The following is a 17,069-nucleotide window of genomic DNA, read 5'->3' as shown; positions in this document are numbered from 1 at the left end:
CCATACAAAATACGCCCCATATAATGCTGCACAAATGTGGATTATGGCCCCATAAGATGCTCCATACAGATATTTGCCCCATATAATGCTGCACATGGCCCCATACAGATATTTGCCCCATATAATGCAGCACATGGCCCCATACAGATATTTGCCTCATATAATGCAGCACATGGCCCCATACAGATATTTGCCCCATATAATGCTGCACATGGCCCCATAAGATGCTCCATACAGATATTTGCCCCTTATAACACTGCACATGGCCCCATAAGATGGTCCATAGAGATATTTGCCCCATATAATGCTGCACATGGCCCCATAAGATGCTCCATACAGATATTTGCCCCATATGCTGTTGCTGCGATTAAAAAAATTAAAAATTACATACTCCCCTCTTAGGCCCCCGGCACTTGCTGTATTCACCTGCTCCCCGTTCCACCGCCGACCGCCGCTGTGTCTTCCGCATCCTCTGCACTGACGTTCAGGCAGAGGGCGGCGCACACTAATCGTGTCATCGCGCCCTCTGACCTGAGCGTCACTGCAGAGGACACGGAAGACGCAGCAGCGCCGACGGACGAACGGGGAGCAGGTGAATATCGCGTACCGAGTTATACTCGCCTGCTCCTGGCGCGGTCCCTGCACATCTGTTCCCCGGCGCCGGCAGCTTCTTCCTGTAGTGAGCGGTCACATGGTACCACTCATTACAGTAATGAATATGCGGCTCCACCCCTATGGGAGTGGAGTTGGGTCTATATTCATTACTGTAATGAGCGGTACCATGTGACTGCTCACTACAGGAAGAAGCTGCCGGGGAACCAGGGACATGCAGGGACCGTGCCAGGAGCAGGTGAGTATTATTACACAGCTCCGCTCCTCCTCTCCTGCCGACCCCTGGGTATGACTCGAGTATAAGCCGAGATGGTTACTTTCAGCCCAAAAAAGTGGGCTGAAATTCTCGGCTTATACTCGAGTATATACGGTAATCTGCTGTGATAGCAATGTGGTTTGTTTTATGTTTTACACTTTGGCCAAGTTAAAATGGCCAAAGCCATATGATGTAAATATGGTGATTCAAAAAAAATGTTGGCTTGTGATATCATTTATAAACAAACATTAACAAGCCAATTTCTTTGTGTTTGACAAATCATTATTACACCATACACAATTCAAACATTTTGAAACATATCAAATGTAAATTTTTTAAAAAAGCAAAAAAAATTACAACATAGAAACAGAATTATCTTGCCAGGGAGTAGCACCCTGAGGAGAAAGAAAATAATTTGTATAAATATCCCTAACTTTTAGGCCAGAAAGGGGACGCCGCTGAGGAAGGACTTGTGTTGTAGGCCTACCAACATTGGCCAACATGCCTTCACCACTGTCAGCTGAGGAGCACTCATGAATTCTTGTGAAGTTGTGTAGAACAACACAAGCTTTTGTGACTTCATTAACATTTGCCTCACTCAACTGAATGGCAGGCTGGAGAATACGCCATTTGGCACACATAACGCCAAAGTCGCACTCCACCAGTCGCAGCGCCCGTGAAAGTCTGACATTAAACACCCGCCGCCGGTGGTCCAGGTTGCGCCGGGGATAAGGCCTCAATACATGCCTTGTCAGCTGGAAGGCCTCATCTGCCACAAGGACATATGGCACTGGTTCAGCATTGGAGCCTGGGAGTTGTGGTGGTGGTGGGAGGTCCAACAGGTTTTCACGTTGCCGCCGACCCATAATGGACGAATTGAAGACTCTCCAGTTCGCCCATAGGCCCCAATATCTACAATTATAAACCTGTAGTTACTGTCAACTACAGCTAACAGAACTACAGAGAAAAACTGCTTATAATAATAGACTTGGGTGCCCGAGTTCGGCGGCTTACGCACCCTGATATGTTTCCCATCCAGGGCTCCAATACAGTGAGGAAAATCACAAGTGTCCTTAAATTCACGGGCTATTTTCGGCCAATCCTCCATTTTGGGCTCCGGCATCACAAGTTCGTGTAGTTTGTCCCATATTTGAACACATGTATTGTCGGGGTCGTAACGACAAATACCCTTCCTTCACCAGTCATTCCAAATTAAACTATAAGCATGTGGTACCGGGTAAGAATGAGTCAGGCAGGTAGCTGGTTCAATCTTAGTGCATGCTCGTGGATCCACACACGTGTGTAACCGTCACAGCAACTGAACTTTATTTTAGAATACACAATACTAAAAAGGAATGCAATAGGCGGGGTTTCAGCAGCATACGTCCAGTACTCAATCTCCTCCTGATTCGCTGGACGTCTTCTGGTGGATTCCTCCTCTTCTTTACTTCTCTAAGTTTCGATTTCCAAAGTAATGAATCTTAACCCTTCGGTCACTAAACTGAAACGAAACTGAACACTGGCGGCCATCTTTAAATACAATTACATTTGCATTAGCAAGGAATTAGGAAAAACTTATTGTTTCACAGTATAAGAGTATAAAAGTACAAAAGTATATAAGAAAGTATATTTTCACCTTGAAAATCCCCCCTAAACACTAAGTTTTTCCCTTAAAGAAAGATCCTTTGAGACTGTCCATGTGATGGGAAAAGGGGAGGTGGATTTCTTCATCCAGACACCTCAGAAACTCTCCCCTAGCGAGAGGCCTCCAGGCAGCTGAACCCTTCACTAACCTCACATGGAGTTCTCCCACTGTCCCTAAACTAAATCTCTTAGCATCATCTGAGAATGGGGGGTTTTGTCTACTCTCTTGAGAGGAATATACTTAGGGATCTCCCCTGGATCAGTACCATCGTACTCTGGTGGGTCTACTTCTTGATTGAGGAAGATGCCAGTCGGAGTTGCTTTGGCAATAACCTTTTTATACAAAAGAATAACACAACAGAGAATTATCGATCCAATTACAAGGAGGGCAATCAGTACCAGACAGGCTTATTGAAGGAATCCCTCGATCCCACCTAACCAACTGGAGAAGAAAGATGTGTCTATTCCAGCATACATGACACGTCGTCTTATTGTCCTAATTCGTTCAACTTCTTTAGAAACCTTCAGGTCTTTTGGATCCTCATTTCGCCATTCTGGCTGTCTATGTTTCGTATCGTAAGTCTTTGGTCATACCGTCAATGAATGTATTTACCAATACTCTAACATCAAGTGGGATTATGGGACTGTACTCCATGTCTTCCCATTTCAGCTGTAACCGTCCAAAGTATAGCTCTACACTCTCTCCTTTTGTCACATTTGTAGAAAATCTTAATTTGCGTCCTAGCACGTCACCTGCTTTTGTACTCACTAGCTACCTAGGCCTGCCTAGGTGCACTTATACGTCCATCATATTGTCATTATTTGTCTGTAGAATGAGAAAGATTGGTTCTCAGGGTCAGCCAAATATTTTTGCGTAGCTAGCTAGTCAGAGGGCCTCCAGGGATAATACTCCTGTATCTGTCTTACCCTACCTGATGTGGTTGGTTCTCTGGTGGTGGGGACGTGACATGACATGCTGGTCTACAGCTCCTTCCCAAAAGGATTACTGTCAGCCTACTCCTAAAAGTTAATGTCCCCACTATCCACCAACCACAATCCTGTGTCAGCTTCTTATATCACTGCATGTGATCTTGTCTGGACAGGATTCAGTGTAATTCTCTTAGGTCGGGTTGCAGCACGGGTCATACAAGTGTTAGGGCCCAAGCCCTCAACTATATCCTGAAAGGCATCACAGCTATAATTGACAAATCTTTGTTCTCTGTAATATATATATATTTGATCCATTCAACATTTTTATTAATCTGCACTTGTGGGATTGTAGAAGCAAAGCCGGCATAAATCTGGTTCTGGGCTTTAAACTGGTCAGGCACCCCCCTTGGCACTCCAATGGCATCAATATATACTAGTGGATCTTCTTCATAACTCGTGGAGTTGATCAAAACTTCTCCTCTTTCTGGTAGGTTCATCAGGTATCTTTGGTGTACATATATTGTGTATGTTTAATTAGCAAGTCAGTATCTAGAGAACTGCTCTCCTTGCAGAAACTTGTCTCGAAGATCCCTACTGGTGTACCTGTGGTGTCGTGGGAATTATAGCAGGTGTAATTGTCAGCTAATACGGTTACTTCTCCTGGGACCTTTAGTTTAGGTTCCTTATGAATTAGTGGGACATAATCTGGGCAATCAGTGGACTTCAAACCTTTCAACAGATTCATGACACAGGCAGTGGTGTTGTCGTCAGGGAAAAGCAATGCATGTGTGTATAGATGTGTGTTCGCAGCAGCACAAGCAATACATCCTACAAAGATATTCTGGACTCTTACATTGTATCTCACCCATTCTAACCATAGATTTTTCCTTGGGGCTGTTTGTGTTTCTATGGAGAAAACCTCTTGCTAACTGAGACCTGGAATGGGGATTACTTCATTGACTACATTTTGCAAACGCTCATTTGGGCCTGTCTTAGCTGTACTGGTAACAGGGTCCTTGGTTGGTCTGAAGCTAATATCCTGGAGCTGTATATGGCCTAAATTCCCATGGTATCCACTACTCAATACATAATTATAATGCCTTCCCAGTACAAATATCTGCAGGTCAGCAGATTGGGGGCTTTCGAGATTTAGGAGGAGGGGGTGACAACTTTTACCCCATTTACAGCCCCTAAGTGGTTGCAGAAGGGCTGTTAGATGCATTCTCTCACGAAGACTCCTACCCGTCCCATCCTTGGGAACATGGCTTCACTAGGTTTATATCCCCAATCATCTTCTGTATTCCAGGCAGCATCTGACCAATAATAACGGTTATTGTTGTCATTTCTGGTAACACACATATAAAACTGGATAATTCCCTCTACCACCCGTTCAGTCTCGGGGCACTTGACTACATCACAGAAATCAAATCGCCAGATATTCACCGGGGCTGTCAGGTTTACCCAGAGAATAGTGGGGCCAGAATTCTTATTTACAATAGGGGCCGAAGAAGTAGGGGCGAGGATGGCCCCCATTTCCAGGATCAAAAACAACAGCAACATTTCCTTTCAGTCACTACTGTGACTAAACACTGGTTCGGTCTCTTTTACAGTGTGAGGCGTGGATCCAGGTGCTCTTTCCTTCAAGTTTTACTGCAGTGGGGGTGACCAGGATCACCGTATGGGGTCCTTCAAATCTTGTCTGGAGACAATCTCTGCGCACAAACTTTTTCACATACACCAGGTCTCCTGGCACAAAGGGATGGTGTCCAGGAACCTTGTCTGGGTCTGGAAAAGAACTGAAGACAGTTAAATGCACTTTGGCAAGGTGTCCATGTAAGGCCTGCACATAGCTAGTCAAGTCCTGGTACTTGAGCTGCAACTGTTGTGGAAAGAAACATTCAAGATTGGGGCTCCTGCCAAACAGAATCTCATATGGTGACAGTCCTGTCTTCCTGTTTGGGGTATATCTTACTGAAAACAAAGCTAGAGGAAGGCATTCTGTCCATGGTTCACCAGTCTCTGTCATTGCCTTCTGGATTTTAAGCTTAAGAGTTCCATTTACTCTCTCCACTTTTCCACTGCTCTGCGGATGGTATGGAGTATGCAATGCTTGACTTACCCCCAGTGCTGCCATTACCTCTGACATGATCTCTCCAGTAAAATGGGAACCCTGATCGCTTTCAATGACTTCAGGAACTCCATACCTGCATATGATCTCAGCCATCAGTTTCTTCGCCGTTGTCTAAGCCGTAACTTTGGCAACTGGGTAGGCTTCTGGCCAACCTGAAAATAAATCAATGCAGACCAACACATACTCATACGTCCCTACTCTGGGTAACTGAATTTAATCAATCTGCAGTCTCTGGAATGGGTTAAAGGGCCGGGAAGTGTGTTTGGATGGAGTTTTCACTGTCCTACTCTGATTATGTGTGGCACATATCATGCAGCTCTGTACCTGCCTTTCTGCGCAGGTGGAAAACCCGTGGGCAATCCATTGTTTCTGTAGGGTGTCACACATGGCCGTCTTCGAGTGGTGCACATTCCCGTGCAGAACCTGTGCCATCATTGGGTACAGTACCTGTGGTAGGCAGACCTTTTCACCCCTCCTCCATAGTCCAGTGACGGTATCAGAGCAAGCCCCTATCCTTTGCCACCTATTTTTCTCCTCCTTACTTGCCTGTTCTTGTAACCGGGCTAAGATGTCTTTCAACACAAGTGGAGATGGTGGGGTGTCTAGGTGATGTACTCGAGAGGCCACAGGAGTGCTTGCTGCTTTCTTGGCAGCCTGGTCTGCCAGTGCGTTACCCTTTGTCCGTCCATCAGTGCCTTTGGTATGTGCCTTTACCTTTATGATGCCTGCTTGGGTGGGAAGCTGTAGTGCATTCATAAGTTGCTGGACTGCCTCAGCATGTTTAAAGGGGTGGCCATTTGCTGTCAGGAAAGCCCTGGCTCTCCAGATAGGCCCATAATCGTGTGCAATGCCAAAAGCATACCTGGAATCAGTGTAGATATTTACAGTCTTACCTTCTGCTAGTTTGCTCTGCTTCTTGTGCAGACATATGAGCTGGCATTGACTCTGCCTTGATTACCTCATGTTCTGAGACCACAGCATATCTGGTACAGTAGCGTCCTTGGTCATCTTGGTGATGGGATCCATCTACAAAAAGCTCAAAATCAGCATTAGAATAGGCACACTAGAGACCAGCCGTTTCCTGAGACATCAATTCCGGACAATCATGTGGTTTGGAAACCTAATCTTGTTCCTCTGGATCCATTTTAGAAAGAAAAGAGTGTCCTTGCTCATGTCACCTACTCCTCCCCCCTTTGGATCCAGGGGAACTAGGAGAAAAGTAGCGGGGTTTAGTACAGTGCACCCTTTCAAAGTCACATTAGCACACTGGAGTCGCAGCTGTCCAGCCATGGACATGTGGCTAGATTGTACTTGGTTAAGGATACTATATACATCGTGTGGGGTATGGACCATCAGTGGGTAATCCAAAACAATCTCTGAAGATTTGTGTAGCAACAGCTGGACAGACAACACAGTCCAAACACATAAGGGATTCCCTCTTGCCACCCTATCCAGGCGGCCGCTGTAATAAGCAACAGATCTCTGTTTGTTTCCATGTAGCTGAGTCAGCACACCTGTAGCACGTCCTGCATAGGTGAGCTCTGTCTGCAAGGCAGTCTGCAATACTGTACGGCAGTGCTCGGGTGTCTTGTAATCATATATGGGGCCTGCAGTGTGTAACACTATATCACAGGGCAAATTCCATCTTTGGGTGGACATAGCATCTCCTGGATGCAAGGGGCCATAAACTGTAAAGTAGGCCTGAGACTCTTGGGCTATGGCTGGGCTTCCCTTGTTAGCTATCTGTTAAACCAAACCACCTCTATATGACAGGGTAGAATTAGCTGGGTTCACTATGGCTCCTACCTGGTGGGTAACCATGTCCCCATACCCCTACTGAGAAAAGAACCTGGGAGCCCTGAGGTGTGATGTAGCAACGTGAATGACAGGGAATCAAACTTCAGATTCTTGGAGAGTCTGGCCTTGTAGGTGTGAAGGTTTCACGGGAAGAGGAGATGTAGGGGCCTTTCCGGGCTGGGGGGTCTGCCATTTACACCGATTAAAGCAAGCTCTTGGTCTGAAAATTGACATGGGGCTGGGGAGGGAGATTCCCAGACAGGGTTAAAAGGGATATTTTAGTATGAGACTAGATTTGTGTAAGGTGGGGAGGGCAGGGGCTGAACTCTGTTACATAGACTCTGATAAGGAATGAAGCTTCGTCCTTGTACTGCGGACTGCGATAGGGTGGGGGCTGTATTTGGAGCGGGGAATTGCTGTCAGCGTTTAGCAAGGGAAAGGTGGGGGCTACGACCCTGAATCTACTCGCTCCACAATTGTAACAGACCTCTCTACACTGAGAATTAGTAACTCCGCATACATCACAAATCCACCCGACAGGATCATAGAATAGAGGCGCACTAAGTTTTGGCAACCCAGTATATATATATTGGTGCTTTGGGATTGAGGGGCACAGAGCTTACAGTCGGGAGAAGAGGCTTGATTTCCTGGGGAGGGACCATATTATCCAGCAGGGAGACCCCCCCCCGTCCCAAATTTTTAATTGCTTGCGTTACTCAACTCTTTTACCAATCTTTCAATTACACTGGTACAAATTTCCTTATAAAACCAGGCACTATATTTCACTTTCAAATTCCAGATTATAATATTTCTTCATACTTCAAAACAATGTTGTCGCTTTAAACCAGACACAGATCTACCAGAGAAAATACAGAGAACACAGTTACAGTATGTGCTCTCTCCATTCCAAGGACACAGAGATAAGAGAGATCACAGCATTCCTCTACACAGAGAAAAGAGACAAGCAATAGCGCAGCTACGCATGTGTCCCCTCCCTACTAGAAACAGCACAGAATTCCTCAGCGTACAAGGGAGAATATTGAGCCCAGCTCTTTGCCCCCCCTCTTTCTCCGGCACGTAGCAAAGAAAAGGAGAAAACAGGAGAACTGACAAAGAAATCTCGCAGCGGTCCGCTCCCCCCCTCCCCTACACAGCACTGATAAGGGCTCAGTATCTTCCACAAAGTAACAAATTACAGCAGTTTTCAGACTTAATTTCTACAAAACTTTCCTATGATCCTCCGTGATCTGGGCGGAGCCCCAAGGACGGTCCGTACGCACACACACGGCAGGTTTCCACCCAGGTTAGATTCTACACAACACAAACAGAACACACCTACGCTTCTGGAAAGCTCTTTCCGCCGCCATTACAGGGCGGTGGCTGGGACTACATTTTCATCATCAGTGGCACGGCGGCCATTTTACAATCTGTAAGATCACAGTTCACAGGCATTTTATAACCAAACACGGGCTCTACATTGTCTGATCCTTCCTCTCCATCAACCTATTTTCATCCTTTGTTCTTTAAGCCTCGCGCAACTCGCAGATAAGCTTCTTGACTGTCTCTTGCCCTCCCATGACCATTGTCTTGACTTCCACAGCATCCTCATCTAACTTGTGGGGCACGGACTTCCTTTGCTTTAAGATACGCAGCTTGGCTCCCAGGATACTATGGCCTCCTGCAGTAGGCCACTGGCAGCGATCTTCAACACTGATATTCTAAAAAAAAACACGGAGCCTCTCGCTCAACGTTTCCGTCCCTAACCTGAACAACAGTGATTAACAGACTATCCTGCCACGATATCCCAAACCGTTGGGAGGTGGTCTCCTAGTGAGAGCCCTCCACAAAAATTCTGGTGGTCCCGTACGGAGCGTCTTAATTACCTGTTTCTGGTGGTCCCGTTCTGGGACGTCTTAATTACCTATTTCTGGTGGCTCCGTACAGGGCGTCTTAATTACCTATTTGTACTCAAAATTCTGGTGGTCCCCCACTCGGGACGTCTTAATTACCTGTTAGTACAATATCACAGAGGCTGCGTCTCCTATCCCTTTCTCTAAGCTGCCCCACAATCTACAACTGGCTCAATTTATCACTCCACTTCACTACTAGACAATAGTCACGGGTAGGGTGGTTGAACGGAGTACAATGACCGGTGGAGGAGGTGTGGTGTACAGAGGACGCACAGAATGCGACGTCTCTCAGTTGCTGGTTCAGAGCGTGGCACAGGATCGCGTTCGATCTCACCACTCAACCGGTCACCTCCCCAGACCCAAGGAGACCACAGACAAACCAATAACGGCTGAGACACTAGCAAGTGTGACACATACAATGTATATGATCGCCACTTACCGTGTTCGGAGGGTGATCAGTCCTCGAGGTCAGCCACTACGGGTATCATCCACAGACATCCAGGCATGGGTCCAGGGGGTCTCGGATCGCTGGCCACGCCCCCCGTTGGGCTGCCAATTGTCGGGGTCGTAACGACAAATACCCTTCCTTCACCAGTCATTCCAAATTAAACTATAAGCATGTGGTACCGGGTAAGAATGAGTCAGGCAGGTAGCTGGTTCAATCTTAGTGCATGCTCGTGGATCCACACACATGTGTGTAACCATCACAGCAACTGAACTTTATTTTAGAATACACAATACTAAAAAGGAATGCAATAGGCGGGGTTTCAGCAGCATACGTCCAGTACTCAATCTCCTCCTGATTCGCTGGACGTCTTCTGGTGGATTCCTCCTCTTCTTTACTTCTCTAAGTTTCGATTTCCAAAGTAATGAATCTTAACCCTTCGGTCACTAAACTGAAACGAAACTGAACACTGGCGGCCATCTTTAAATACAATTACATTTGCATTAGCAAGGAATTAGGAAAAACTTATTGTTTCACAGTATAAGAGTATAAAAGTACAAAAGTATATAAGAAAGTATATTTTCACCTTGACAGTATTACGCACAATGCTGGAAATAGTGGACTGCCCTATCAGAAATTCCAGATGGATTCCAGCATAAGACAACCCAGTTGACAGGAATCTGAAAGCACACAACAACAAAAAAAATATTAGCAATGTAAGAATGCTTGATAAAAAGCATAGTAAAGCCAAGTAATATGAGGATATTAACCCCTTCATGACCTTGGGATTTTCCTTTTTTCCGTGTTCATGTACCCCAACGTCAGTCATCGCTACTGATTGGGTTGGCTACTGACCCGTTATTAATCATAAGAAATGAAAGCTGGTGGCAGCGAAGTGTCCTGGAGCTTTTGGGGAGACTGACAGCGATGGACGACGTTTGATAATTGTATTTCCCGCCGGAGCGGGAGGAGTTATATCGCCCTCACTGCAGCATGCCCAATAGCCAATACATAGCAAGGCAGCCTTCCTGGCGACTAATTATCCTAGATGCAGTTCTCTGACTGACCTGAGGGTACGGGGGTGCCAGAGAGCTGCAAGTTCCAAACCGGAAATGGGATATAATAAATCCCTGATGAAGAAAGGGGGCAGCCAAACACTCCAGGTTCATGACAGCGGGAGAGGGGCCATGCAGGGACACCAGTGCTGATGTTACTGACTGTAAATTTTGATTGTGTGACAAATCCCCAACACCTCTGGCCTCAATGTGCAGTTTTAGTTTCAACTGCAACTGGACTTGGAAAGTTTAAAGGCCGCACTCCCTCAAGGAGTTAGTGCAAGCGATATCATGCGATTGGTCATAAATCACATAAAATCCAGAATGGATCTAATTGAAAACTAGCTGAGCTACTGTGGCAAAGAGGACAGCAAAAACCTATAATTTCAGGGTCAATAGAAGACTTAGGCCCATGTGCACTAGTGGAAAGTTTGCCAAACCCATGGAATGAATGATCAGGCATGATGAATGTTAATGGGAACCTGTCAGCAGAATTGTGCACAGTAACCTACAGTGTCAGGTTAGTGCCGTTATACTGACTACAATGATACCTGGTGATCTAATCTGTCCTTTGGTTGTTGTTTAAACTTTATTTTCAGTTTTGAGTTAATGATATGCTTGTGCTTCGGGGCAGCCCGTGGGGGGTCTTCATGTGGTTCTCTGATTAGGTATTGACCAGTGTGGCTTCTGACTGGTCACTGATCCCTCACTGTCCTGCCCCCTAGTTTACATAATGATTATATATATATATATATATATATATATATATATATATATATATATATCTTGGGAAAAAAAACATTCTGCAGGCGGGGCCAGCATGATTGCACATGTAATGAATTACATACACATTTGTTTCATGTAATCGCAAAGTTCCTATAAAAAAAAAGAAAATCGGTGTGAAAATGGTGCCAGCCGCACCTGCGCAGTAGCAGCTATCGGTGATCTGCACAGGCGCCGTGCTGCCATCTTGTTGGAGAAAAAAAATGTCCTCAAAGATGGTGCCAACTGCGCAGTATCATCTATCGGCACCTGCCTGCAGAAGGGTTTTTTTTCCATGATATTTATAATATTTATTATGTAAACTATACAGATATATACATAATAAGAGCACCACATGAAGAACCCCACAGGCCGCCCAGGAGCACGAGCATATCATTAACTGAAAACTGAAAATAAAGATTAAACAACAACCACAAGACAGATTTAATCACCAGGTATCACTGTAATCAGTACACGGCACCGACCTGACACTGTGTGTACATTACTGTGCACAATCCTGCTGACAAGTTCCCTTTAATGCTTGATCCATTATATATTGTGGGAGATAATCCACCGTGTCACTCTGTGACTGTCGGAAAGTCGGGAAAGTGTGATCTTATGCTGTCCATTAATCTAGGGGAGCCCTAGACTATCCCTAATCCAAGGTATACCCCTGAAAGTGGAGATGCCTGGGTCTCGTACCTCTCTGTGCCCCCACGAAATCCTACGCTGCCTCCACTCTCCCCCAGGGAGGAAAGTAGGAGGAGTGAAAGGGTAACACCGGCTGGACAGACAGGGGGAAACCAAGGCACAACCAAACGACAGACACTCAGGATAAAATACCAAGGGAAAATGGATGCACAGTAAAGGAGCAGAAAAGCAACACGAAAGAACACCGAAAGGGGAAGGTAGAGGTATTCACAACAAACCGCATGCAACAATCTGATGACAAGAGCGACTCTCCAGAACACTTTCTCAAGTAAAGCCAGAAACAAGAGTTAAGATTCAGTTGATCGCATGGAGAGAAGCCAGGCACAGGTTTGTATAATGGAAGGGAGTGATTCCAATAAGCAGCCAATAGACCTCGAGGAACCCTAAACCCTTCGCATACAACATGGTAACTCATGAATGGCCATGTTTATTTAAAGAGGACCTGTTCTCTGCTAATCGCTGCGATCTTCTAATCTCAGATGTACCACATTTCCCAGCAGAGTGTGGCACATTCTTGACACATCGCCAAATATATTTCTCATAAGCTTATTTGCTTTTTCCTATTTAAAACATTTGGACTGCCAAACCGAGCATGCAAGTGTGAGGTGGTCAAGAGGCATAGCTGTCAGCCTAATAAACTTTTGGCCGGCATCTATTGGAGGTGTTTTGCCCGTGGTTGGCTATTTTCCTGCATGTTTTTGAGGTTAAAAAAATTGGAAGTTTAAGTGGAAACCACTTCAGAAAATGCTCCTTTTTGGAGCATATTTGGAGGAATTGTACATTTCCTAAAGAAATGATTAGGAAAAGTTTTCTTAACATTTCAGAAAACAATTTTTGAGGAGGATTTTTAAGAAGATACATCCCTGAAAAAACTCTATCTGAACATTCCCTTAGACTTGAATGACATTCGCTATGGATGCTTCACCTCTCCAAGATTCACCAAGGGAACACTGATTGCTTCGTACAATTATTCTCATTATGTTTTCTCAATTACTTGTGATTTTGTTGTTAGTGGCCAGGGACAGAAGTAGTCAATAATAACTGTGGAGGATAATTTACGGGAAGGAGATCGGGGTGGGGCAGCTATGTCTCTCACTCTTATATATAGGCCATGTTCTCCATACAGGACATTTCTGAAGGACAGAATGAGGTAGGTGAGCTGGTGACAGAGGATTGACGGAGAAAACATTGATTAACTCATGATTTCTAAGGTCTCACTCAGACATCAGTGATTTTTCTTGTACACAATAAAACTGACCGATTTTCACCGGCGTTTTGAATCAGATTTTGATCAACGTTCTCCAGTTTTTACCTACGCAAAAAAACAAACAATCTGATAGAGATTTCTCAAGCTTTTCTTATCATACAGATGACATCCGAGTGCTGTCCGATCTTTACACAGTCCCAAAGACTTGCATTAGAGCATTTGATTCATGACATGTCTCCATGTTTTGGTGTTGACTAGTGATGAGTGATCATTCTCGGATTAGGTGTTCTCCTAGCATGCTTGTGTACTAATCGAGTATTTTCAGCATGCTCAAAAAAAAATGGTCAAGTCCCTGCGGCTGCTTGTTCCGCATCTGTTCAACAAACGCAACACATGCAGGGAGTACCAATTTGTTAGCCAATTCTTTTAATTGTTGCGGGTGTCCAACAGCCAGAGGACATGCAGCCACAGTATTTCGAGCATTTTATTCAAGCACGCTGAAAATACTGGATTAGGACAAGAGCGTGCTTAAATAACAACTTATCCGGGCACGCTCACTCATCACTAGTTTTGACCACTCGGTCTGCAAAAACCTATGGACATGTGAACGACCCAACAGGCTCTAAGGTTGTGTGCCCACAATGAGCTTTTGGTGAGTTCCATAATTTCGCTGTGTCAAAAACGCAGCATCTTACAGTTCCAGCAAAATGGATGGGATTTCATCAAAAACATCCAAAACTCTCCAAACCCTAAAAGGTTCGAGTTCTATCTATGAAAAACTGATGTCCAGATGCCCTTGTAGATTTATTTGGTGCTGTTGTAGAATGGCTAGTGGTAGACAAGAGTCGTACTGGGCTTTATTCAGACATCCGTGTTTCATGTGTGTTCTTTACATGTTTAATGGTAGGGGAAGCTTGGAATTTTTTTTCTCGTATGTAGGAGAATCAGATATCAAACTGAAGGTAAAAAAGGACACATGACCAAAAATGAATGAAAATCGGATTCACTATACTACTACATTTTTCTCGCTTACAAAAAAGAAAAAAAAACGGATGTCGGAATGAGGCCAAGGTAGCAGAACATTCCTGGGTTATACCGGCGCTGTACTGTCACTTTACTGCAATCAGAGTTACACTGGGCTCATCCTAAGTTTAAACTAGGCTTACATTAGACATATCAATTTTGATGGTTGTAGTATAGTTAGAGATGAGCATATCTTTTGAAATTCAAATTCGACAGATTCAATGAATTTTCTATTTGCGGCCAATTGATTGAAAGTACTCTAAATCCTCCAACTGGACCAACTGACCTGAAAAACACGTACGACACTATTCTCTTTTCCTCATACACTATTTTTTTGTCAATACTTTGTTGTATAATTTATTCACTTTATGTTTCTCCCTATATCTATGGCTTAAGCTGTGAACTACAACATTTATGAAAAAAATGCTGCTGCTTTCCTTGCTTCTGCTTTTATACTGGCTATCATAGTTTCTCCTGGCCTGGCTGTGCTATGTTATGTAATGAGATAGTTTCATAATTTCAGTTTTCAGGCTACGCTCACACGTTCCGTATTTGGTCAGTATTTTACATCAGTAATTGTAAGCCATAACCAGGGGTAGAACAATAAGAGAAGAAGTAAGCTAGAAACAAGTCACCACTTCTGTATTTTCAGCCACTCCTTGTTTGGGCTTACAAATACTGATGCAAAATACTGATTAAATATTGAATGTGTGAACGCGGCCTTCTGGTTGAAAGTTTGGAGTTCAAACTGTACCCTAACTTGTTGATCGAGAAGAAGGCAAAAACTCCACAAGGCAAATTCTTTAGGAAGAAGCCTGTCCAAGGTCCTGTGTGGTCCTTATGTGGCTGATGCGATTTTCTGCTGTGTATAAAATAGTGGCGGTCATTTTAAGAGATTTGTGCAAAGCAAATTGTAAATTGTTTAAATTCCCCATGTTCAGCAAATTGCTAAAAATTCTATCTAAATTAGATTTGCACATCTCTAACTAAAGCTGTTGTATGGTTAGACTAAGGTTGTGTTACCGATTTACTGTGTATTAACGCTTTCAGCAGAATTATCAACACTTTTTATCCTTGTGGTTGAATATTTTACTTTGGTCTTACAGAAACCATCGTCTGTATCTGAAACCTGCGCTGTTTTTCTTCATCTGGGACCTTATATTCGTCGCCTTAACAGCGATTCCACTGTCACCTACTGCGGAGTCCTGCAACTTGTCCTTCCTTTTCTGGTTTAACAGTGGAATTGCTCTAAAAGCGACAGATACAAGGTCCCACAAGAAGGAAACTAGAGTAAGTTTCAGATGCAGCTGATGATTGCTGAATTTCCAAAATAAGCCAATTCATTCTCTCGTAATGTCTGAGATGATGATTCTGCTGAAAGCTGAAATTCCGCAACAAGTTATAGGCACAGTAAAAAGTAAGTGTTTAGGCTGTGTGCACACATTGTGTTTTTGCTGCGTTTTTTCAGTACAGATTTGTCACAAAACCTGAATGATTTCCTGATGCCAGAAAAGTGAATGAGATCCTTGAAGTCTCATGCACACGTTGCTTATTTCTGACTTGCTGATATAAAACTGTAGCATGTTAATTCTTTTATTGTTTTTTGCTGCAGATTTCACCCATACTAATGAGTGGCGAAAATTTTGCAATAAAAACGCAAGTGAGAAATAAATGCAGCAAAAACACACATTTTTGATGCTGCTTTTTTTTGCAGAAATGTTGCAGGAAATTTTGCATAAAATACTTAACGTGTGCACAGACCCCAATAGTGCAATTGACCCTATACAATCTACAGCTCTATGTGCACACAGTACTGTGCAAAGTTTAAAGCTCAGGGTTGAAATTGTAAAAAGTAAGAAACTTTCAAAAATAGAAGTGTTAACAGTTTATTTTTCTCAATTAACAAAATGCAAAGTGAAGGAACAAAAGCAAAATATTAATATTTGATGTGATCAACATTTGCCTTCATCAGGTCTTCTTGGTCACTTGCATAAAGTTTTTGAAAGATCTCAGTAGGAGGATGTTCCAAACATCTCGAAGAACTGACCACATATCTCCTGTGTATGAGCCTTGTGCAGATCCTTCTGTCTCCTTACGTGACCCCAGACAGACTGGATAATGTGAGAACAAGGCTCAGTGGGGGCTGGATCATCAATTCCAGGACTCATTGTTCTTCTTTACACTGAAGATAGTTGTTGACGTTGACTGTATGTTTGGGGTCTTTCACCAGCTGTAGAATAATTTTTGAGCCAGTCAGATGGCTCCTTGATGGTTTTAGATGATGGCGAAGATCTGGGGTCAGTTCTCCAAGATATTTGGACCAACTTACTGCCAAGTTCATTCGAATAATGTATTCAAGTGATAAGTTTCGAGAACAAATGATGAAGGCGACGATCGGTCATCAGATACTAATGTGATTCAGATTTCTCTTTTGTTCATTCATGTTGAGTTTTGATAATTGCTAAATAACATTTCTGTTTTTAAAAACATTCTTATATTACAGCATTTTTTTCACACCTGCCTAAAACTTTTACAAAGCCCTGAATATATTAGTGTATATTTATATAAAAACTCTTTAGCATTAAA

General features: G+C 43.8%; 1 protein-coding gene across 1 annotated transcript in view; it reads left to right on the top strand.

Annotated features, from left to right (window-relative positions):
• Positions 1-17,069, top strand: part of LOC143774791 (vomeronasal type-2 receptor 1-like) — a 41,216-nt gene that overhangs the window by 5,662 nt on the left and 18,485 nt on the right. The window contains exon 3 of the mRNA XM_077262559.1: positions 15,590-15,773. Coding sequence (XP_077118674.1) covers positions 15,590-15,773 — 184 coding nt within the window. The remainder of the gene's footprint in view (positions 1-15,589; positions 15,774-17,069) is intronic.

This window comes from Ranitomeya variabilis, chromosome 5, assembly GCF_051348905.1.
Source record: "Ranitomeya variabilis isolate aRanVar5 chromosome 5, aRanVar5.hap1, whole genome shotgun sequence".
NCBI lineage: Eukaryota > Metazoa > Chordata > Amphibia > Anura > Dendrobatidae > Ranitomeya > Ranitomeya variabilis.
Note: the sequence above shows the minus strand (reverse complement) of the source record. Positions and strands in the feature narration are given on the sequence as shown.